General features: G+C 34.5%; 2 protein-coding genes and 1 non-coding gene across 4 annotated transcripts; 2 read left to right on the top strand and 1 right to left on the bottom strand.

The window, feature by feature from the left end:
- The first annotated feature begins 765 nt into the window (after positions 1–765).
- On the top strand, positions 766–837 carry TRNAK-UUU. Its single transcript has one exon. It is a non-coding gene; the product is annotated as a tRNA-Lys (tRNA).
- Positions 838–8,570: 7,733 nt separating this feature from the next.
- LOC107006606 (auxin response factor 2B) lies at positions 8,571–14,984 on the top strand. 2 transcript variants are annotated; one of them, XM_015205119.2, is made up of 15 exons: positions 8,571–8,867; positions 9,016–9,131; positions 9,300–9,395; positions 9,525–9,581; positions 9,707–9,862; positions 9,949–10,033; positions 10,746–10,836; positions 10,925–11,089; positions 11,232–11,351; positions 11,553–11,628; positions 11,721–11,892; positions 11,993–12,933; positions 13,026–13,204; positions 13,333–13,537; positions 13,793–14,984. In XM_015205119.2, the coding sequence occupies exons 1-14, from the start codon at positions 8,822–8,824 to the stop codon at positions 13,508–13,510; spliced, it is 2,478 nt and encodes an 825-aa protein (XP_015060605.1). In that variant the 5' UTR covers positions 8,571–8,821; the 3' UTR covers positions 13,511–13,537; positions 13,793–14,984. The 2 variants fall into 2 exon arrangements, with proteins under 2 accessions (XP_015060605.1, XP_015060604.1); XM_015205118.2 differs by having other exon boundaries at positions 8,572–8,867; positions 13,014–13,204; positions 13,793–14,188.
- A 544-nt stretch (positions 14,985–15,528) lies between these two features.
- LOC107006605 (ATP-dependent Clp protease ATP-binding subunit ClpA homolog CD4B, chloroplastic) lies at positions 15,529–22,853 on the bottom strand. Its single transcript, XM_015205117.2, has 10 exons — positions 22,696–22,853; positions 19,740–20,311; positions 19,401–19,516; positions 19,160–19,282; positions 18,904–19,089; positions 18,179–18,394; positions 17,741–17,958; positions 17,356–17,431; positions 17,182–17,271; positions 15,529–17,057 (listed from the first exon to the last, which is right to left on the bottom strand). Exons 2-10 carry the CDS (start codon positions 20,302–20,304, stop codon positions 15,876–15,878), a joined length of 2,772 nt encoding a protein of 923 aa, XP_015060603.1. The 5' UTR covers positions 20,305–20,311; positions 22,696–22,853; the 3' UTR covers positions 15,529–15,875.
- Between the last annotated feature and the right edge of the window lie 2,102 nt (positions 22,854–24,955).

Below are 24,955 nucleotides of genomic sequence, written 5' to 3'. Positions count from 1 at the left end.
GTTCAACCGGGCCGGGTCGACCGGGACGCAGGGGTGAACGGCCCCTGACCGGTCCCCTCATCCCCCACCCCTTAAACCCCTTAAACCCTGGGGGGTGGGCGGAGTTCGGGACCGGTCGGTTCGGGACGTGGGACGGGGCGGGCCATCCCGGTCCCCTTGCCACCCCTACTTTATACCAAGTAATAATAGATTCCTTATATAAACAAAATATATATTATTAGCATATGTAATGGTAAAAATATATATATATATATTATAAGTTTTATGTAATTTATTCTCATATGCATGAGACATATGGTATGATAAACTTAAATGACTATATGTGTGAACTTACTTATATTAATGGTCCTAAACTTGAATAACGATATGGTAGGGTGACAACTAATTATCACCAAAAAAAAAAAAGACAACTAATTATTGCACACTAGCTAACTATTTACGTTAAAAGATAAAAATTATTTGGCATTATATGAAATGTGGTCAAAAAGGGCAATGTGTGAGAAAATAATTATGTCAACTATAGTTTGAAATCAATTTTGATATATAGATGGATATTATAGTTATTTATAAATCTATTTTAAACTCTATGTCTTCATTATAAGAATTTATTTGCAGGTAAAAAATATTAAAGATCACACATAAAAAATGTTGGAAAAGTCATTCTCTTCTACCCTCAAATGGCAAGGGATGATAATAAACTATTTATTCGTGTTTTTTATTAAATTAGATTTTGATATTCAATTCATTTGTAAAAAATAATAAAAAGCCGTCTTAGCTCAGTGGTAGAGCGCGTGGCTTTTAACCACGTGGTCGTGGGTTCGATCCCCACAGACGGCGCTAAGTTATTTTTTCTCATTCAACAAATTTATTTTGCATAATTTGTGTTCTACTTTTTTTTCATTTACTAAGTTTATTTTGCGTTTTTTTTTTCATTCACTAAGTTTATTTTGCATAAATTTTGTTCAACCATTTTCCTCCTCGATTTCCTGTCTTGCCATCTTCTATTTTTCCTTTCCTACACCTCTTACGTAATTTGTTTATTTTTAAAATGAAATATAACTGTAAACTTGTTATTAAATTAAATTCAAAGTAATATAAGTAAAAAGAGAAGAAGATAAGAGAAGTAGATGATGAAGAAGAAGTGAATGATATCTCTATTTATAGGTTAAGAAATCAATCCAAGGTCACCACGTTGAATGTCAAATTAGTAGATATATTGGTATCTCAAAAAGGTTTATATCATCTAGGATACACATACATGATAAGTATAAGTTTATGAATAAGCTCAATGAAAAATCCAATTAGTTTAATGGATTGATAACACTCCCTTAGATGTCCATAGATAATATCTCTCGTTAAAACCTTACTAGAAAAAACCTTTGTTGGAAAAAATTCTAGTGAATGAAAAAGAGTACATATATATTTTAATACACATTATTTGTTGCCTTATTGAAAACCTTGCCAAGAAAAATCAGTGGAATAAAATAATAAGTATAACTTACTTAAATCTCATAGTGTAAGACCCTAAATTACATTATATCCCTATTCTTTTCTATTTTACAAAACTCCCTTAAAATTTCAGTCATTTTGATACATAAATTTCATCCTGATACATTATATATGATACACTATAAACTTGTCTATTGCACTTAATATGAAATATTAATGCAAAATTGATTTATTGTCATTAACCACGCAAAATTGATTTCTTTTCCTATAAATCATGCAAAATTGATTGATATCAATCCATTCCAAATCTGTAACAACTTCACAATATTCAAAAAATAATTTTCATCTTTTCTATGAGTTTAAAATCTTGAATATGATCAAATTCGCTATTGTAGATAATTGGACAAACGATCTCGAATCGTCAATTCGAGATTCTCGAGTATAAGAAATCGTTGAGAAATATGGTTTCAATGTATCACGCAAAATTAATTGGACAAATATATTTTGGTGAATCTCAAATCCGCTATTGTGCATACGGTAGAACTATTTGTTCATTAATTTTTTCCTTCCCAGTTCTTAAGTTATCTTTTTTTTAAAAAAAATTGTTTTTTCATCTAATTTTTTTTGATACACGTGACTCCTTTTTTTAGTATGTTACCTTGTATATTTGATTCTGATAACGAAAAGTTTCATGAAAATAGATCTAATCAACAAAACGATCTATTAATCAAGAAGAATTTGAGATGGAAGAAGTCAAAAGAAGGATGCATACTCGAGTTTGAAGTCTACTATTGAAAAATATTGCTCAAAACAGAAGAAAATTTGGATCTGTCGTAACACAATTTTCACTGTCAAAAGATGCAGATCTACAATGTATCTCGTTTATTTTGATTCTTAAATTAATCTTTTTTGTGTTATTACTAATATGATACATTACTACTATAATATCTTTATTTTATGCAATGTATCATCTCCTAATCTTTTGGCCTAATCCACCCAAGGTAAATGAGTTTTGATTTATTTCTGTGTTTTTTCAATTGTGCAAGCTTTCATTTAATTGTTGATTCAAATGCATGATACACTCCGAAAAAATTAGTGTTATCATATTCTCATTGTATCATTTTTCATTTTTTTTTATACATAAAATCCTAATTGTTTAATCAGTGGTTACTACCAATGTAAGTCATGATACATTAATAATAAACGACAGACGTGTATTGTAATTTTGTATCTATGGATTATGATATGGTCATTATTGATATTTGAATGGAAATTTTATAAAAATGTATCGTCTTAATAAATTATATATGATCAACTATATTGCATATGATACAAAATTCTGAATATAACAACTCATTCAACAATATGAACTTTATCCATGATACATTCATAAGAACTATTCAAAAATTACAAAGTTAAAATTGAGTTGTAACCATCAAATTTACGTATATGATACATAATTTAAACTACAAATTATCTAATTGTTTGTTTGATACATAGTTATAAAAAAAAATGTATTTAGGTATGTAAGTTAGGTTTTATGTTTAACATTTTAAAATATAATACAATGTTCTACTGATTACATTCCAGTATCTAATTTGAACTTTATATGAAATATTAACTATCATACACTTTTATGTTTGTGAATATGGTACCACTCAATATGTTTCAGATACATTTTTAATATATTGTATAATTTTAATTTGTAGTTGATAATAATGTATCTGATACAATAAGGTTGTTAAAAAAGGGTGTAAGTAAGCTTAAATAAACTGTATTTATAAATGTATCACAATAAATATTAATTAAGTCATCCATCAGATACATGAAAGAATCAGCAACTAATTACAACTAAATAACGTTCAATGTATTAGCATGAATGAATCAACAACTAACTTCAACTAATTTATAAATTACATGAATGAATCATCAATCAAATTACCAAGTACATAGCATTGTTAGGTGTCAAATGTATCAGCAACTAGCTACAACTAATGAGAAAAAAGAACTTTGTATGTGTATGCATGAATGAATCTGGTACTTAATTTTACGATATTTTTGTATCAGATTATATAAGACAAATATATAATACAATTCAAACTGTAAATAACAACTAAATATATTAAAGTTAAAGTCAAAATAAACAACAAATTTCAGAGAAATACTCTAAAACTTGAGTAGAAAAAAGTATTCCAAAACCATAAAAACAAACACTTTAAAATTAGAGTTAATGCATTTTAACAACCATAACACTCTAAAAAGGTGTCTAACAAGTGATAGATAATCTATATTCAACATTAATCGTATCCTCTTGAGATGGTGCTGTGAATTGACTCTTAGACTTTTGTGGATCTTTATTTTCACTAACATATTATGCCTTGATTTTTTTAGTACCAAACTTTCATAATATGGCTGCATATCATGTACGAAGGTAATCTGATTAGAAATCATTTGATGGAATAAGGAATCCTCATTCCCTTCAAAATGCAGAAGGTACATTATAAAAGTAAAGAAGATACATTATAATTCAAAACAAAATCATACTAATATTTATAGGTTGTATCACTTGTTTATGCTTATCAATAGCCAGATTTTTGTATCTGATAATTATTAAAACTATATATAATGTATCTTAAATATAAACTAGCACAAATTTTGACTGATGTACCATTTGACATGATGTTAATGTATTATATACACACGGAATAATACAAGTTTTGACTGATAAATCATTGAAAATTATTTTTGTATTACTTACATGACATCTTGTCACGGATAACCAACTAAACATATTACAATATTGATAATTTCATATAATTACAACAGCTACTCAAATAATGAATAAAATTAAGATTTATTGTATCAATTAAATAAACTTAAACATTGATAAATTACAATATGAAACGTGAATTTTATCATTAATGTGTCATTTTTTATTGACTAGCATAAACAAGTTTAAAAATCAATAAAACAAGATGGAAAAAAGAACTTATCTTATGTAAAGAAGGTAAAGAAATTGTAGGAGCCAATTTTCGACCCCTATTTTGAATTTTTATTGACCTGCACTTTAGAAGATGAAGGATAATATTGATTCTCTATTGCTAATGGATGATGAAAACACTCGAGTTTTTATAATATGAAGAACAACAATGATTTACTATTCCCAATTGCTAATGACAACCTTATATCAGGTTTCAACCCATTTTGGATCGTCGAAAAATTGATGAAATCGAAGAATCAATAGAATGAAATGAAAACTACATTCGGTGATTTGATACTAATTGACTGGAGAGAGAAAAAAATAATTTGAAATTCAAATTGGAATGAAGTATGTAACTGATTAGATTATGGGAGTGAAATAATGAGAGGTTAAAGGAGTGAAATTAGGAGAAGAGAAACGATGGTTTGTAAGGTTAAAGTAATGTATCCTGGTGATTTGGAGTAATGGGAAAAAGAAGAAATTTTTATAATATCTTAAAATGGAAGAAAATAATAGAAAATATGGTAAATAAAGATGTGTATATATGTAATTTTTTCAAATAATATTATATTCCCCTGATTGAAACATCACTTAATTTTCTTGTGATAATGTCATTCAATCTTATATACCAGCTTCTCAATGTTGATATTGACAATGTCTTTGAGATCAAATCACATTCACAAAAATGTCGCGTCCTTGAACTCATTCTGATATATCATTATCTGATTTCATAGACATGATGAGGTTTTGAGCTTAGCCAAATACATTCTTGAAAATCATCTATTTGTGACCTCGTTTTGAAAGCAAATTTCTTATTCAACTTATTCATAGCAATAAACATCTTGTGGACACTTTCATTTGCAATTAGTTGTATTGTAGGATAACTTCATATATGTGCTTGATTTTATTTCAACATCTTCTCGTTGGGGAGAAGTGAAAAAAAAAACTCACTACAAAATATTTGGTCATATATAACAAGGTTCATTAGTATCCCAATTGACTGATATGAAGTTTCATCACTAAGAAACTCGTTTTGTTGAGATTCTCTCCATCAGCTTTTGATTAGATTTTCTTGTTTTCAGAGGGGCTCCAATTTAGCTATTTATTTTATTACTTAATAAACATTGCAGTTTATTATTTAGCTAGTCAAGTTTTATAGACAAGTTAGTGAGCCAGTTAAGTGTTGATCTGTAAATGTTTTAAATAATATTATTATGATGATTAATACTTATATTTTACACTTCCATAAAGCATGTTTGGAGGTGTGAATGTTTATCATTTTTAAAGCTTCTGCAAGTTTTTAATCTTATGTTCAGTAATAAGTCAGACTAAAAATTTACTTTAGGACAATAATGATTTTCGAGTGCCAGTCACGCCTGTGATATAAGTTCAGCGTGGCAAAAATCAATTTTTTTAAGAATTTAACATACAAACTCAATCACTTTTGGACTGAATTTTTATAAGTATTTGCTGCGCTTTTTATTTTTAAGACTTGCTAATAGAATTTATCGGGTATTATAAGCTATGTTTTTGCTAATTTTATAAATAACATGGACTTTGGATCCATAAATTTAATTAAAATTATTACACGATTTACTTAATTAATGACCTATTTTTTCATGATATGAAAAGTTCTTTTTTTTTTTGTAATATTTTTATAAGCAATTAAATCAAACTTGGAGGTTGATTTTGAGTAAAGTTTGGTTCATCATTTATGATTAGAAGTAGATCATTAATGTTCAAATTACATATTTTTCTAACAAGATTACTCTCTAATACGTTTGATTCGAAAGCATCTAGCACATACGCTGGGATCGTCTTGTATCTTTCATAAGAATGACATTTTTTAAATTTATAAATATATTAATTTAATTAATTATTTTACTTAATGATAAGTTTTTATGGTCATATAACAAAATTAATGTAGACATCAAAATTTTATGAGACATTACAAAACGTGTTTAGTTTCAGCCGGGACTTTATAAGGCATATTTAATTTCAGTTAGAGTTTTTGGAGGTTACTCTATTTTAACTCTAACTCATGCCTATATAAATAGTGATATATTCTTTTGAAAATATGTATCAATTTTTTTTTTATAAATTCATGAACATTCACAAAGATTAGATCAAGATGTGATTGGACTCTCGACATTATAATTTTTCGAGATATACACCACTAATGCCTCGAATCATGGAGAAATTTTTTAATAAACAGATTTGTACCCACATTATTTTGTTCAATAAAGTTATGTTTATTTCTTCATATTTTACTTGTGGTTTATCTTCTTAATTTAAGTTTATCGTTACCACTTACCAATTACAAACTTCAAAAAATTTCTAGTCATATATATAAAATTACATTATATACATACAATACACCACTAATTAATGCTTCGAATCATGAAGAAATTTTTTAATAAATAGATTCGTACTCACATTATTTTGTTCAATAAAGTTATGTTTCTTCATATTTTACTTGTGATTTATCTTCTCAATTTAAATTTATCGTTACCGATTACAAATTTCAAAAAATTTATAGTCATATATATAAAATTACATTATCTACATACACAGTTAGGGATATTTATCTGACAGATCAGACGGATAATTCACTTAATGGTTTGACCTATTGAATATCGATTTTTTAAATTGACTAATCTGCTAGTCAATCTATAAAATATTTGATTGATTTTGCAACTTAACTGGAAATTGTTTGTATCGGTTAACATCTAATTACTATGATACCTTTTTTTATGAACGCACCTCACAAAAAGGATGACTTTATAGCAGTAACAAGATCAAATGAATAAATTGATTTATGTTTTTAACTGGTTGTCCCATTTCATTTTTAGTGAAAATATCTTAGTCAATGACTTGATAAACTGCTGCATACTTTTTATGTACATATACTCAATACTTTTCTAAATTTGCTGACTTGTTGGGACTAACAAAGAAAAAAAAATACATAATCACTCTTATATATTATGATAAAAATATTAAGAATATCAAATGAGGCTAATATACCTAGAATAATATTTTAAGCGTAAATGAAGCTAATATACCTAGAATAATAATGTAAGTGTGGTAACTATGGATAAATAGTTTATTTGATAAGCAAATTGAATAATATACCTAGAAACAACCTCAAGGAATTTTCACAATAACTTAAACAATATACTAAACTTTTAACTTGTGTTGACCCTCCAAAAATATATAATTTAAATGTACATTTCTTTTGTTAATTATACTTACATTTTATTATTTATTTAATTTTATATTGGATAATCAATAATAGTGTAAGATAAACAAATTATATATTAGTATTGATGTTGCTTAAAGTGCATTAAGCATGTTTTAGTCCTAAAATGCAAATATTCATTTATTTTGAAACTAAAAATATTTTCATCTTATTATTACATAAATTTATTTTATATTGAAAAATTATATGATTTTTTAATTTATTTTTATGATACAATAAAAATAAATCCACCGTGTTCAACATTTTCATGTAAAAAAAATCAAAATATCTTCTCCATATTGAATTCTTAAGTAAATTACTATTTATTCATGAAAACATGGATAAACTAGTATTTACCCAACCCATTTTTATCCATATCAAATATGAACAGATAAAATAATTACACATTTTATATTTACCTATTTTCAATCCATTCATATTAAAACCAACCCATTCATTTGCTATCACTATTTAATACCAATAAACTAATAAATCAACTTTATAATTAATTTATGAGTTATTGATTCATTTTGAACACTCCTATAATAACACAAAACAATGGGGTATAACTTGTAAGTATGTATATTTTCTATAATACGTGTCCTAGGAATATGCTTATCCTATTTTTGGAAAAATCCACCATCCTACTTTGTCCGTTAATAGTAGGACAAACGCCATTTCCCGTAAAAACAGAACAACTTTCTGCTAACGTCAAAGACAAACGTCTGTTAATTGCTCAACCAATAGGAATTCAACAACACGAAACGGCGAAACATTTTCACTCCGTTAAAAACGCTTTTATTATTTGTCCCCCCATCCACTGTCTTCCCAACCGGTCAATTCCACAGGCTATAGCCGGTTTCAACACTAGTTAACACCTTAACCATGGTTAAATCCCTCTTCTCCTCTTTTTCTGTGTTTTCTCCATACTATCAATCCCCAAATTCCTTGAAGATATACAGAGATAAAGTTGCTATTTCTGCCGATTCTGAATTTGTTCTTCAGTTTACATGTTTGGATTGTTTAAGTAAAGGCTTCGTTTGAAGTTGATTTTGTGTGAAGGGAGATTTCCTGTTTTTGTTTTGTTGTGAATTGATTTGTACTGGAAGTGTTTGGAGGATGAGAGATCTGCGTTGAGTGTATGTGTTTAGGAAATGGCTACTTCTGAGAATTGCCGGAACGCTGCCGGCGCCGGAAAAGGTAATTTTTCTGTTATTAAAAGGGTTTACCATATGCAGCTGCTTTCCTGTTGTGTTTGTGCCTCAAATTGGACACCAATTCTACTTTTGCTAATGAAAATCTCTGTAATTTGCTCTATAATTTTGATTTCTACGTGTTGTTTATGAAGTTGATGCTGAGAAAGCGTTGTACACGGAGCTATGGCGAGCGTGTGCAGGTCCGCTTGTGACAGTGCCATGTGAAGGCGAGCTGGTGTTCTATTTCCCACAAGGTCATATTGAACAGGTTTGCGTCTATATGTGCTTTCTAAACTGAGATATGTGCTTAATTTCATAGTTTTACCAATGAATCAACTAGGCTTTATTTGGACTAGTTTGGATTTTTTTTTATTCATTTTGGTCCATTCATCAGTCATGCCTGTTTTTAGTTGACGTGTTTGAGTTTTTATGCTAGGTTGAAGCATCAACAAACCAAGCTTCAGACCAGCAGATGCCAGTATATAATCTTCCTTCTAAGATCCTCTGTCGTGTGATTAACGTCCTGCTGAAGGTGACAGTTTTGTTGAATACAAAGTCTTGTTGTTTGGCCTAGCTTCCCTTTAGGATTTCCTGATGAATGATAGCCTATCAAGGATTCTGTAATCTTGGTGATTATGTTTTGACTTGTGTGTGTTCACAGGCTGAACCAGATACAGATGAGGTGTATGCACAAGTGACTTTGTTGCCAGAACCAAATGTAAGTTTGCAATGTGCCAGCCAAGAATTACTTGTTAGTTCTTTTTGAAGTTCCTATGTCGTTTTGAGACTTCAAATATTTCTGATCTTTGAGTTGGACATCTAATTAATGGAACATTCTTGTAGCAAGATGAGAATGTGGTATCAAAGGAACCGATGCCCTCTCCGCCACCACGATTCCATGTGCACTCTTTTTGTAAGACATTAACAGCCTCTGATACCAGCACTCATGGAGGATTTTCTGTCTTGAGACGGCATGCTGATGAATGCCTCCCGCCTCTGGTTAGAAAGAATTGTTTCTCAATGCAGTTATGGTGCCTGTATTTTGATAATGTAAGTAACTTATGGTGGTTAATTTTTTGTAATAGGATATGTCTCGGCAGCCTCCAACACAGGAGTTGGTGGCCAAAGATTTGCATGCAAATGAGTGGCGCTTCAGGCACATATTCCGGGGTATGATGCTTAATGCATTCTTAATCACTCTGTGTCAAATTTTGTGACATGTACCACCTCCCATTCCTTTTGGGTCAATCCTTGCAGACGTAAAAGATGCACTATCACAATGTTGCTTTTTCATAGATCATAGGCTTATTTAATTTGTATGATCATATCTTCATTGAAATTTATTTGTCTATGTATCACCCCAGTTACAATGTTAGAATATAGTGAGTGTAAGGCAATACATTGTGACTTCAGATACCTTTGTAAAATTATTAGCTGATAGTTTGGCATAAATTTGGAGAGATAGGGAGGGAATCCCTTGTGTTTTAGCGAGAAACCAAATGCATGTCATATTGTTTAAGTGGTTTATATAGTTAACTCAGGGAAGAAAAACTATTTTATGATCTCTCAATAATGAGATAGAATCAGTGTGAGGAACAAAAACATTGGATTTCTTGCTGGAGGAGAAGGATGAGACATGAGTCAAGAAAAATTGCTACTGTGATTCAGAGACTAATCAAAAAAATATTTTTGCTTGTGTGGTCAAGGGTGTACTTTTGAACCTTTTGTCCCCTTCTTATTTCTTTTTTTCGGTTGTATGGGGAATTTGTTTTGAGAGTGTTGAGACTTGAGCACTATTGCTTGATGTAAGGTGTGGCATTACAATGCATTGGTTGGTTGTTCTTGCTATGTTTATTGAGTTTTATTCTCATGCTACCATCAGGCCAGCCTAGGAGGCACCTTCTTCAGAGTGGTTGGAGTGTCTTTGTTAGTTCGAAAAGGCTTGTTGCAGGGGATGCTTTCATATTTCTTAGGTTAGCATTGACATACCGTCTCTTTTTTCCATTCTCCTGTGTTCATTAAATTCTAAAATGTTGGGTCACTCTATTGCTCTATTGTTAGAGGTGAGAATGGGGAGCTTCGTGTTGGAGTCCGACGTGCCATGAGACAGCAGGGCAATGCTCCATCATCAGTGATATCCAGTCATAGCATGCATCTTGGTGTCCTTGCTACAGCTTGGCATGCTATTCAGACGAAAACACTGTTCACAGTATATTATAAACCAAGGCAAGTGATTCAAATAACCAGGGAAAAATAGTTTAAGCTTGTTCCATAAATTGAGATCTATATCATGAAAGGATTTGGCTTTGTTACCTACTTGTTGCTCTGGGATTTTCCTTCCTCACTGCTTCAGTTTTATGTATCATAGGACGAGCCCTGCTGAGTTTATAGTTCCATATGATCAGTATATGGAGTCTCTGAAAAACAATTACTCCATCGGGATGAGGTTTAAAATGAGGTTTGAAGGTGAAGAAGCTCCAGAACAGAGGTACATTAGCAGCACTAGAGGGATCGTTTTCCTTCTTTAGTAATACATGTGATTCGATGTGGTTTAGACTTTGATATGATATCAAGCATATCTGTGTTATGGGCTTTCAAATCAAATTCATACTATTTAGTGATATTTCGCATTAAATAAATTTCTTCTCTCAGAACCCCTGATTTTGTTGTTCACTCCAAAATCTTATAGGTTTACTGGAACTATAGTTGGCATCGAAAATGCTGACCTCAAAAGGTGGCCTGAGTCGAAATGGAGATGCCTGAAGGTAGAATCCACGTTCACTTTTTTTTTTTCTGGTTAGTTATCTTTCTCCCATATTTAATACTGAAATATCATTCTTTCTCCCCTGATTTTAAGGTTCGATGGGATGAAACTTCTGCTATTCCTAGGCCAGACCGAGTTTCACCCTGGAAAGTAGAGCCAGCTCTTAGCCCTCCTGCACTTAATCCACTTCCTATACCAAGGCAGAAAAGGCCTCGATCAAATGTTCTGCCCTCGTCTCCTGATTCTTCTGTACTTACTAGGGAAGGTTATAACTTGCCCTTATATATGAATTCCATACCCTGAACTGCGTTTATATCTACGTTTCAAGCTGAGTGTTTCTTTTGTACTTTTGGCACTTTCTTAAGGTTCATCCAAAGTAGCTGTAGACACTTCACAAGCCAGTGGGTTTTCAAGAGTTTTGCAAGGTCAAGAAATATCGACCTTGAGAGGCAATTTTGTAGAAAATAACGAGTCGGACTCTTCTGAGAAGCCACCTATATGGCAACCATTACTGGATGACGAGAAGGCTGATGTTCATTCTGCGTCAAGGAAATGTATATCAGATAAACGGCTTCCTTTAGGGAGGCCTGAATCATCTTTTACAGATCTTTTATCAGGTTTTGGGGGGCAATCAAGTTCATCTCATGGGTTCCATTCACCCACTGGGGGCCAAACAGCACCTGCTAGCTGGGTTAAGCGACAAGCTCTGGATAAGGAAACTGATTTCAGCTTACTGGGAAAACAATGGTCTCTAGTGTCTTCTGGTCTCTCACTTAATCTGATGGAATCAGGATTGAAGGGTGCAGATACTCTTTATCAAATGCGGGGAACATCTCGACTCAATGGTTTTAACGAGTATCCAACCCTCCCTGGTCATAGACCTGACAATCAGCAGGGAAATTGGTTAATGCCCCCGTCCGTGTTGCCTTATATTCAGATGTCCGCTCATTCTGGAGAAATTATGCCTAAACCCATGGTTTCACCACAGCCCGAAGCCATGAAACCCAAAGAAGGGAACTGCAAACTATTTGGCATTCCCCTTGTAAGTAAATGTGCCACCATAGATCCTGTCATGTTGCGGAAAAATTCTCCGATTCACTCAACAAGTAACATGCACTTTGGTATACATCCACATCAATTCCCTATAATTGAATCTGATCAAAGGTCTGAGCAATCAAAGGGATCAAAGCTACCAGATGATGGCTTCATAGTTCATGATCAGGAAGAACAATTCCAAACCTCTCATCCTGGTACTCGAGATAGAGAGGGCAAAGGCCTTGTTCATTCAACAAGGAGTTGCACCAAGGTTTGCACCTAGGCTTTTGGCTTAACTTTTGCTTATGACATTTTAAGAAACTTCAATCATTTGGGTTATTATGATTTAAGGTTCATAAACAGGGTACAGCCCTTGGAAGGTCTGTTGATCTTGCAAAGTTCAACAACTATGAAGAATTGATAGCTGAACTGGATCACATTTTTGATTTTAATGGTGAGCTCAAGGCTCGTAACAAGAACTGGCTGGTTGTATATACTGATGATGAGGGTGACATGATGCTTGTTGGAGATGATCCATGGCAGTAAGTGCTCTCCTATTCTTTGTGATGCATAAAGGATGGAAGATGGTTATCTTTTTGGTGCTTCCTAAGTTCTGCAGTTATCTGAATTCTTATGCTCTGATTTGTCACCTGTTGTCTTTGTGAAACAGGGAATTTTGTGGTATGGTTCGGAAGATTTTTATCTACACGAAAGATGAGGTGAAGCGGATGAACCCTGGGACTCTCAATTCAAAAGGCGAGGACGATTCTTCTGTTGCAGAAGGCTCTGATGCTAAAGAAGTGAAGAATCTACAGCTTCACATTGATTCCAGTCCGGAAGATTCTTAGATAATAGAGAAGTCCTCCTTAATTGAGGTATTGAAAGTAAAATGCTAAAGAAAATATCTGTTGGCTCATTTTTAGCTGCTGTTTGTGTGACTATAAATCATCTCATTAGGGGTAAATGGGAAGTTTGAAGTTAAATTGTTACTACTAAATATAGAAAGGTGTCATTTTTTTGGGATTGAGTAAAAAGGAAAAATTTTCACATCAATTGGGACAGGGATGTGGGGTGACAGTTGCCCTGCTGCAATATCTAGTTCGTTGACAACTTTTAATCTAATTTGACAGGTTTATTAAAATCTGTGGAAATTACTATATCCACCCAGCTGTTGGCATTTTTAGGGATTCTGGAAGGTGGTTACTCACATCAAAGTCCCTTTTAGCTTCCGGATGGCTGGTCTCCTCATTGATGCAGCTTCTGTAATTTGCAGTTTCGACCCTTTTTGGCGCCAAATTATGATGACTTATCTATATACAGAATACATGAATTATCAGCCTGGTCACAATCTTGCTTTCGCTTATTTCCTTATGTACATACCCAGTTTTAACAGTTCCTCTGGCAGCTCTAGATGTAAATAAGAAAATGATACAACAGCATACCTTGTCTACTGTTAATTTATGTACAACTTGTAGCCAACTGCTTTGAGTTTCCTACATATATCAGGCTATCAGCAGTTGTGGTCATCCGGGTGAACATGTCATGCAAAATATTGGTCTTATTGATCAAGTTACTGCTTCGTCCCTTTTGATTAACCGTGGTTGACGCTCACATAGGGCCAAGTTCCTTCTGCAAACATCGGGCTATTATAGTAGACATAGTCAGTATTTCTGAACTGGAGCAAATTCCCCAAAGCTTGGTGACACCATGGTGTGGCAATTTGGTGCCATTTTGTTACCAGAGTACTGGAGGCCCAGAGCTTGGCCTGACAACATAGAATTGGTTCAGTTGTTGATCGACAAGGTTGCAGAACACAGCTTATCAATGTGGGGTATTTGGAGGCAGTGGGCGATTTCATTGAAACTTCATATTGCAGACAGCAAGTAGATGTTGCTGAATATAGGTATTTTAAAGTTATCTTCATGTAGCATATGGTTGATGGATCTTGTGCCGTCCACCCATGGAATGATGAGTCCAGGCTCCCGCTACTGTTCTTTTAGTATCTGATGTTACTGGATTTCTTGTATATAAGAAAAGGTGTCACTGAATTACCTTTGGTAAATCATTGCTTCCATGAAACAAGCATCGTAGTGCATGGATTGTGTCTAGCCATCCTTGGGACTGGATGGTGTTGCTGAATATACTATGGTATCGGGGCTTCTTTTTGCTGCTGCTTGTTCAACTTACTTAAGCAGTAGCCATATCATTTAAAGCTTTACTTTGTTAATCTCCATCCTCCGCCCCTTCTCCCTCATTGTATGAACACATTAATGGAGCTCGACTAAAATTGCTCTTATGATGAATCTGTTTATATTTGTGAAATGTGTTTCGTTGTCTCGAAAGAAAGTATTTAGATATTTTGAAGTGAACCACAAAAATATTTTCTTTGTATGTGAACTACTCTAAAACTTGTGACCAAATTTTCTTGGAGTCCTCAATGTTTTAATTTTAAATACACTTCGCATTTATCAGTTCATTTGAATATATATATATAAAAATTTATTCTATACTCAAAACTATGACATTGGACGCCTAAATATATGATTAAGAGTTCCTATAACTCAACATATTCTACGTGTTCTAAAGCATTCATAAATTTACTTATAATATGTTGCCTCAATTAATTATGCATATCAATGTATATAACTTGTAATGAAACCTCATTTGATGTTGATGCGTAGATTTTGTGCTTAATTTATCTTCATAAATAGACGCTTCTAGAATACACACCCCTCCAAAATGAGCAGGAAGTAGCAATTTTAAGGTCTGCAGACGTATTTAGCCAACATAGATTCATAATGTAAACATTACTGAAATCATCATTTATGTCACCCCCTAAACTATTGTGATCTGAGCCAGATAATAATAATGAGAAAAGAGGTAAACGCAGATAACTACATTAGATGAGCAATACGAGGACAACGATTTAACTGTCGCCTACAATAAACTAGATATGTTTTTTGATAAGGAGTGTCTTGTCAATACAACACTTTCTTGTGACCAACTACAATCTTAATCCAGTATACTTCTGTAAAATCATTAAAGATCAACATAGAAAGGATGCTGCCTTCTCGACGTGGCAAGATTTACCTGAGCATTCCCAGAGATAAACTCAAATGTTGCTTCATAAGCCCCACAAAGCTTAGTGGCCAACACAAATGAACTCTTAAAAGACCACAGACAGACTGTTGAGCTAAAATGTGATCACCCGATCTAAACGGGGATAGGCTCAGGAGCCGGATCCGAGGGAGTACCACTACTTCCATTGAGGACAGTCACATTGCCATCTGAATCAACGTCCACAATAACTGAATCACCTTCTTTAATCTCATTTGCAAGCATTTTCTCAGCCATGCTGTCCTCTAAAAGTCTCATAATAGCTCTTCTCAGAGGTCGTGCTCCATAGCTAGGGTTGTATCCCTCGTCAACCACCCTGTCTCTAAACCTCTCTGTCACTTGAAGTTCTATCTCCTTAACTTTCAACCTCTCAAAGACCTCCTTAAGCATGATATCAGCTATCTCCTTAACCTCTAACTTAGTGAGCTGACGGAATACAATCATCTCATCCAATCTGTTCAAAAACTCTGGCCTGAAGTACTGCTTCAATTCTTCTGTCACTAAGCTCTTGATGCGATTGTAACTGCTATCCTTCTCATCAAGGTCGAGATCAAAACCTATACGACGGCCACCTTTCTCAATTACACTACTTCCAACATTTGATGTCATGATGAGAAGTGTGTTCTTGAAATCTACAGTTCTACCCTTGCTGTCTGTCAATCTTCCATCTTCAAGAATTTGAAGCATCATGTTGAAGACATCAGGATGAGCCTTCTCAATCTCATCAAAGAGCACAACTGTATAAGGTCGACGCCTAACAGCTTCAGTCAATTGACCACCCTCTGTGTAACCAACATAACCAGGGGGGGATCCAATGAGTTTAGAGACAGTGTGTCTTTCCATGAACTCACTCATATCAAGCCGGATCATTGCTTCTTCAGAACCAAAGTAATATGCAGCCAGTGCCTTTGCCAGTTCTGATTTCCCAACACCAGTGGGACCGGAAAAGATGAAACTAGCAATAGGCCTGTTGGGATTCTTGAGCCCAACTCGCGCACGTCGAATAGCGCGACTAATGGCTTTGACAGCTTCATCCTGGCCAATGATTCGTGTGTGAAGTGTTTCTTCCATTTTTAGGAGACGGTCAGATTCGTCAGTGGAGACCTTCTCAACAGGGATACCAGTCCAAGAAGAGACGATGTGCTGAATATCTGCTTCTGTCACAAGTGGACCTGTATCTGCAGCCTCACTTTCAGCCTTGCTCACCTCTTTGTTTTTGTCTATGAGGACTGTGATCTGTGCCTTAAGATCCATTTCTCTATCACGTAATTCCCCAGCCTGTCCATTAATCCAAAACCATGTCATTAGAAAATTCTTTCATTATAATACTTGATAAGAAAATAGTTGGGCTATAACAACCATTTTTGAGGGGTTCTTTAGATGTACATGACAAACTCAGTACCTTTTCGAAATCTTGACCACGAACAGCTTCATTCTTCTCCTTTGTTATCTGACGAAGTTCTTTCTCGAGCTCTTTTGCTTCCTCGGGGAGCTGGAGGCAACAACAGAGCATTGTCACTCAACAAATAGTAGGGCAATGACAGATTAAAAGAGAGACTAAGAGAGCATTTCATGCCTGAGCATGGCGAAGTCGAACACGAGAACCAGCTTCATCAATCAAATCAATTGCTTTGTCAGGCAGAAATCGGTCACTGAAATGTGAAAACGTAAGTGAAAAGATGTATCACTTAGCAGAACAAGGAAAAAAAAACTTTATACGAAAATCAATATCGTGGAATCTAGGACAATCTTTTCTAGAGAAGCATAAAAACCTAATTAGATGCTGATAAACAAAAGTAAACCAACTTCTATTATCACACTTAACTATCATAAAGTTGAACTTCAGGTCTACAGTCTTAAAGCAAACATATTTCTTCAAGGTACCAATGCATCAACAATTCAGGACGAGAAAAGAGTAAAAACATACAAGAAGACATAGGAAAATGGTAGAGATTAGATACCTGATGTACTGGTATGAGAGCTGAGCAGCAGCCACTAAGGCCTCGTCAGTGTAACGAAGTTTGTGATGAATCTCATACCTCTCACGAAGCCCTTTCAGAATCTGTATAGTTTCATCAACAGTAGGTTCAGGGACCTTAACTGGTTGGAATCTCCTCTCTAGTGCAGGATCTTTCTCAATATGCTTTCTGTATTCATCCAGTGTAGTAGCTCCGATACACTGCAAGAAGCCAAGTAAATACTAATGAGTTACATGTAGAAGTTTTTTCTCCTGCTTTAACTGAGCAGTCATTTTTAACCTTCTTATGGGGCGGTAAAATGCATGTTAAAACAATGATATATCTTCTAGAACATTGAGTTGTTAACAGAAATATTCTTAGTTCTCATTTTTAATTTCTAGAAAGAACAGAAAGGAAAGAACAAGCGAAGGAGGAACTTACCTGTAGTTCACCTCGAGCTAGGGCAGGTTTCAAGATGTTTGCAGCATCGATGGCCCCCTCTGCTGCTCCAGCTCCAATCAATGTGTGCACTTCATCGATAAATAGTATTATTTCATCACTCTGTTTAATTTCCTCCATCAGCTTTTTTAGCCTCTCCTCAAACTCTCCACGGTATTTTGTCCCAGCAACAAGCAATCCCATATCAAGAGTTATCACCTAATTATCACCAAAAAAAGCGACTCTTAGGAACAACAAGAAAGGTAGCTATATCATAGCACGAAACATTTGACAAAGTTTCAGATGGATTAGATTCACAAGAATAGGTGGTGGACCTTTCTCACTTGAGATCACTTCAGTTTGATAGTTTGAGCTAAGAAATTAAGTTCAACAAGGGATACTAATCGTTTTTGCTCAATTAGTTATAAGCATAGATCGACAAATCAATCTACTAAAAAGAAATATGCCAAGAGAACAAGTAGCAAAGAATTTATATATAAAAAAATTCAAGAGAACACAAAGACACTGAAAATATAATTTGATATATTTCAATTTAGTGGAGACAGAATGCACATTCATTTGAACCCAATCCTTGTGAATCGAAAATACCACTAGACTGCACCCGCATGACCCTGCTCAGCTTCTGGGTTCACCATATGATACAACAAATGGGAGAAGAAAGGGCACAGGTAAACATCACATTCTGCAAGCTATCACACATGACGTACCTTCTTCCCCTCAATTGTTTCAGGGACATCACCATTTGCAATTCTCTGTGCCAAACCCTCAGCAATAGCTGTTTTGCCAACACCTGGTTCACCAATAAGACAAGGGTTGTTCTTAGTCCGCCGACCCAAGATTTGAGTGACCCGTTCAATTTGCGGCTGTCTTCCAACAACGGGGTCCAATTTTCCCTACAAACCAAAAATGGACAATTATTCATAACTGTTCACATATCATCACAAATTTAGTTTTTTAGATTACCTCTTCCGCCAATTTTGTCAAATTTGTTCCGTACTCCTCCAGTGTTGGCATTTTTTGGCCAGAAGTTCCACCTCCAACGCTAGCACCAACAGCCTCATTACTCTCACCAACCATTCGGATCACCTATTTTTAGAAGAATAAAACCAATGAACACTGGTCATGATGAAGCCAAACAATCCAACTTCCCACAAAAGCACAATATTAGACTACCCAGAGGAAGCATGTGAGATCTACTACTTGCCTGAGTGCGGATGTTGCTGGGGTCAGCACCTAAGTTTTCAAGAACACGGGCAGCCACACCTTCACCTTCACGTAGCAATCCAAGTAGCAAGTGCTCCGAACCAATATAGTTATGCCCTGAACCAACCAGTTCATAAATGGAATAAATATTTAGACAAATAATCATGCTGGTGCATGTAGAAGACCAGAAAGGCAAGCAAAAGAGAAAGAAAATCAATGACATTTTAGAGAAAACCAAAGGTGTCAACGAAGCAACATGAGAATAAGACTCAACCGGAGAACCACTTCTAGACATGTCCCAAAGGTAATACAACAAATATAGACAATCAAAAAAGGATACCTAGCTGGCGGGCTTCCTCCAGAGAGAGTTCCAGAACACGCTTGGCACGAGGGGTAAAAGGGATCTCAACAGCAACAAACCCACTACCCCTTCCAATTATTTTTTCCACTTCCACACGAGCATCTTTCAAATTGATCCCCATCGATTTAAGAACCTTGGCAGCAATACCAGTTCCCTCACCAATTAGACCCAACAAGATCTGCTCAGTGCCAACAAAATTGTGACCAAGTCGTCTGGCCTCTTCTTGTGCAAGCATAATGACTTTTATCGCCTTCTCTGTGAAGCGCTCAAACATTGCTTTTGGTACAAATCGGCAACCTCGTGGCCGTCTGACATAAGTTGCAGCAGCTACTTTGGATTGGAGAGTTTGGCCAGATCTAACTAGTGTATCTATTGCATTGCATCCCCGCAATCCTGTAAAATCCCTCAGTGTAAGTGAAGATGATTGTGCATTGCATAGCATTGTAACAGCTCTTTTTGTTTTCCCAGATCCATTGAATTTGGTTGTCCTTTCACCAGCAACTGACGATGGGATGCTTGTTGACTGAACTAGAGCTCTAGCCATGATGGACCTGCCCAGGATAAGAAAATAATCAAAAAAGCTCTCCTCAGATAATCGAAAAATATCAAATCTTCCACATGACAAACCCATAACAGTATATGAAGTCAATGACACATCAATCAGCCAACATATCAACAAATTATTAAATTCAAAAACTGATAACAAGTGAATGTCCATATTTTCCAATCCAGAGGAAGATAAAAATAGTGAGGCACAGTCCATTAGCAGAAAGATAACTCAAACAGAGAGTTTCCAAGAAGAAGTAGAAAAAGAGTATCCATACTCGACAGGAGTCGATGCATGACATATAGATTCTATGTAATAAAATATGTAACCATCCGTGTGAAACATGATTCAATGACATAAACCAAATTCAGTCTACCCTCCAAGACATAAGAACTGAAACACTACGCAACTGCTGAGTAGTACGTGCGTAATCCAGGATTGAGTAGCCAAGGTATCATGAATAGATTGAACAAATAGGACAATACACACAGAGATATGTGGGGTTTGCAAACTAAATAGATGATTATAATAGGTTAGCATTGTGTAGCATTATCCCCCATTTTTCTCTTCCTTAAAACTCCCCTAATAGTTTGTTGCAACACATTAGAATGGGAGGTTTGGTCTTTGCAATTGAACTCAACACCATATGTACCGAGGATTCCCCCCTGTTCCGCTTTCACCACTCTGCTACAGAGATCTTTAAAAGGATTAAAAGAACCTCAGCAATTTTGATCAGATTATTCAAATTTCCAGCTCTTAGTAAACCCTAGAGAGACGGCTTAACGTCTGTAAAACTGATAACCCAACGGTTTCAGTACAAAATCCTAACAACACGAACGAGAGTACAGGAAAGAAAAGGAAAAAGAGTGAAGAACAAGAACAAGATATGATGTAGCAAATGACAGGACTCAGTAGACACATTCCAAGGCGAGGTATCAAACATGCAACGTCATTATTATAAAAATGAAGAGAAGTTTGGGTGGGCTAGGGGGAGTTGATATTGAGCAAGGTAAATTTACTGCTGAAAAATCGACAGTGGCAACTGTTGAATTCGGAAGAGACAGTATTAGGAGTAGACAAGAAGTGAAAGGACAAAACTTTGGGCTACAGAAGCTTGATCCAATTGTTCTCTTTTGGTTTAGTTAAATCCATGTGAATGCAACTGAAGTCTATTCAATTTGTTCAATATTGATGCATTATAATAAATTGCCGACAAACGATGTTAGGGATACAAACATGAAAAATATGGGGAATTTGGGTGAAATTAGAGAATTTGGTTGGAAGACAGATATTCCTATATAGATATGTGCGGAACATTCCACATACAAGATATATATTATGATTCTCTAGAAAATCTACACAATCAACAACAATAACAACAAAAGTATAAAGTCTGAACCAAAATGAAATTGACATTCCCATGATCTCGTACCAACTGGAAAGGATCTTCGTCTCAACAAAAAAGATTAAGACCAAAGGGCAAGAGAAACATCCACTCCCTCAAGATAGTCCCAGTTACACGGGTGATCCTAAATACCAACTAAATTGGATACTTTGAGTATTTAGTGAAGGGGTGAGTCCGTAAGCTAAATTCGCAGCAAGTACCCACAACCATTTGAACTGCTCAAAAGATTTGTGAAAGGGTTGAGCTACTTCATATCCCTATGAAGATAGACATTCTATACACGAGCCAAGAATCCCACCATAAGTACTACAACACCTAAACCTCAATCCCCAGCTAGTTTTGGTTAGCTATACAAATCCTCACTATCCATTTCACTCCAGTTTAAACCCATCTCATTCCAATACTCAAAACATGTTCAAGCAAAGCTCTTCAAACAATGAAACGAACACCAGTTAGTATAAACTGAAGACACATCTACCAATCAACTATGCTTCAGTCCCAAACTAATTTTGGCTACAACCTACAAGAATCCTCTATATTAGCCCCACTCTATTTGGTCCCATCCATTCTAAAACTACTAAAAAAAATTTAGCCTTGATAAAGAAAATTGTCTTGTAAGACACAAAATAAGATTTTTCAAATTCTCAAATCTTACCTTATCCTTAAGTTTGATTTACAGAAAGATCGAAAACAAGAAATTTGCTCAAGAAACAGCTCAAAGCAACTCAACTAACAAAAAAACAACACACCCACTCAGTGTAATACCACAAGTGACTCGAAGCAACTGAAAAACAAGAAAATTAGCTAAAAAGTTGCAAACTTTTACCACTGAATTAGAAAATTAGCTTATCTTTTGCGTATGTAGTCAGCAAGAATTTCAATAAAAAAAGGTATAATTTGAAACAATAAAGAGAAACCCAAATATGAAAACTATAAGATATGAATAAATCAGCCATAAAAGATTAGGTAAAAAGAAAGACAACCTGAAGTCCCAGAAGAATCTGGGAGATTGTTGAAGAATATAGATGGAAAAGGGGAAGATGGGTTTAGAGGAAAATGGGATTAGGGTGACTGGATTGGAGAAGAGAGGAGAGCGGATGTGGGTATATATTATTTTTTTATTTAAGAAGATAATAGATGTGGATGATAAATAAGTAAGCGTTATCTACCCCTTCTGATATTAATTTATTGGCATCTTTTATTTTATTTTTTTATTTTAGAAAAAAGAGTGTAGCATTTCTCTTTTCACAAGTTACTCCCTAGCTCATACACCTAAAATATCTCTTCTCTTATTTTTTTTTTAAAAAAAAATGACAAACGAGCAGTGGTAGACCTAGAATTTTACGTAAGTGGGTTTAATAAATTACTTCAATTGATAATAATAATATCGACAAGAGAAATTAGTTCACCATTTTTTGGCATGGGATTTAGTATGTTATCACAAAATGAACAATTCTTTAAATCAAGATTCATTTTTCTTTTCAAAAAATGGGTGGGGTGGGGGGTTCAAAACATTAAAATAACAAAAATGGAAAGTTGATTTGGAAAGAAATTGTTGTAGATAGTAGAAAGTTGGTGGTGCAAGTTTGTACGAGGCCAAGTATGGACCGTACATAGTTTGACGGCCCGTAGAAGGCTGTCCAAGATGATGTCCTCATAGTTTGGGAAAATTTCAAGTCGCAGATGGGTTTTTACGGACCAACAAGACAATTCATAGAGTAAAGTATCGCTTGTGGGTTGAGTTCCGAACTTGGTGAAATTCGACTACCTTGGATCTACGGATGAATTATACAACTCGTAGTTGGGGTGGTTGTAGTTGGCCTTTAGAACTTGGACTTTCAGAAATTTGGCGCATGGATGACCAATATGGCCCGTAGGTGGAAATACAAATCGTACATGACCGTTCGTGGTTGAGGTACTAGACTTAGGACGATTTCCAGGGTTGAGTAGTACGAGGGGTGTTTAACGGATCACAGTTGAGGTTTGCGGTCCTTGGTTAAAGATGTTGGTTCTTCAGTATTTGGATCTATGAGAGACTAATACGCTCAATAGTCTCATGTACAATTTGTACATGGGATCCGTAGAAGTGTTCCAACAGTTATTTCTCAGGGCTAATTGGGTCTTTTTCTACTCTTTTAATATTTCAACTAAGTTGTTTTTAGACTATTCCTAAGCCTTTTAACTACTTTTAACACTTAAAATTTCTCCCGTTCACTCTAATTCTCTCGGAACTCCAAAAGATCTTAAGCCTTCTTCTCTAAGATTCTCTCAAGGTGATCTAGAGCTTTTTCAAGCTTCAAATCTCCCCTTACAAGTTCAAATCAAGGGTTCTTCAAGGTACGTGGTCACCTCCATTCTCGATTTCTATTGCGACAGAGGGAGGTATCATAATAGAGTCAAAATCACGATTAGAGTCAGTCCATTCATCAATGAAGAAATCTCAAAATCTCTTCTTGATTCTTACCCAAATTCTAGTGTTTTGTGATTCATGTATGGGTTCAATTGATTTAAGGCTTTTGTTTTATTATTTTGATCTTATTATACATAATTTGATCATAATTACATGTTTTCCATGCTTTTCACATGAGCTCATGCTATATGACAATTTTGATTATGAAATCATGCTTTGATGATATGGATGTTTTATGAATTGAAGAGATCATGATTCAAGAATACTTTCGAATAAAGTGTCAACATAATTTTATGAAATTAGGTTGCTTTCGATTGAACTATTCTCATTATAAAAAGATTATCATGATTTAGATGTTATCGATAAAGTATCTCTTATGAATTAATTATATTATGCAACCAATATATTTTAAAGGAGTTATTCTTATGATTATGAGTTTTCGTGAATTACTTGTTATACTAGATTCATACATTTCAAAGAATAAGATTATAGATATGATATAATTATGCATGTTTTCCTTTGGGAGTTTACTTAACACTGACTCAGACTAGTGACAATTACCCATGTCCCTGAACTACAACCTCCTTATGATGTCCCGATTGGACAATAGCCAGTTATTCTTTCTAAGCTTAAGAATATGTTCCTTACCTTGACTAGTAGGACAATCTCTTTTCGGTGTGGGAGCATGTAACACCTCAGAATTTGGAATGTTCAAAGAAAAAAGAAAATGCATATTTTTGGCACTAAGAAAAGTTCTACGAGTCTAACCTACAGATCGTAGGAAGTAAATTGTAGAATGTAATGTTGAGTTTTAGAAATTTAAGTTTCTGGAG

Source organism: Solanum pennellii, chromosome 12, assembly GCF_001406875.1.
Source record: "Solanum pennellii chromosome 12, SPENNV200".
Lineage (NCBI taxonomy): Eukaryota > Viridiplantae > Streptophyta > Magnoliopsida > Solanales > Solanaceae > Solanum > Solanum pennellii.
Note: the sequence above shows the minus strand (reverse complement) of the source record. Positions and strands in the feature narration are given on the sequence as shown.

What these genes read in the sequence shown, in the direction of transcription:
- LOC107006606 (XM_015205118.2), top strand. Translation starts at nt 8,822, where the DNA reads ATGGCTACTTCTGAGAATTGCCGGAACGCTGCCGGCGCCGGAAAAG. An exon ending in CGCTGCCGGCGCCGGAAAAG is followed by an intron (nt 8,868 to 9,015) that starts GTAATTTTTCTG and finishes TTGTTTATGAAG; the next exon opens with TTGATGCTGAGAAAGCGTTG. An exon ending in CTTCAGGCACATATTCCGGG is followed by an intron (nt 10,034 to 10,745) that starts GTATGATGCTTA and finishes TGCTACCATCAG; the next exon opens with GCCAGCCTAGGAGGCACCTT.
- LOC107006605 (XM_015205117.2), bottom strand. Translation starts at nt 20,304, where the DNA reads ATGGCTAGAGCTCTAGTTCAGTCAACAAGCATCCCATCGTCAGTTGCT. An exon ending in CCAGCAACATCCGCACTCAG is followed by an intron (nt 19,283 to 19,400) that starts GCAAGTAGTAGA and finishes TTCTAAAAATAG; the next exon opens with GTGATCCGAATGGTTGGTGA. An exon ending in TGACAAAATTGGCGGAAGAG is followed by an intron (nt 19,090 to 19,159) that starts GTAATCTAAAAA and finishes TTTGGTTTGTAG; the next exon opens with GGAAAATTGGACCCCGTTGT.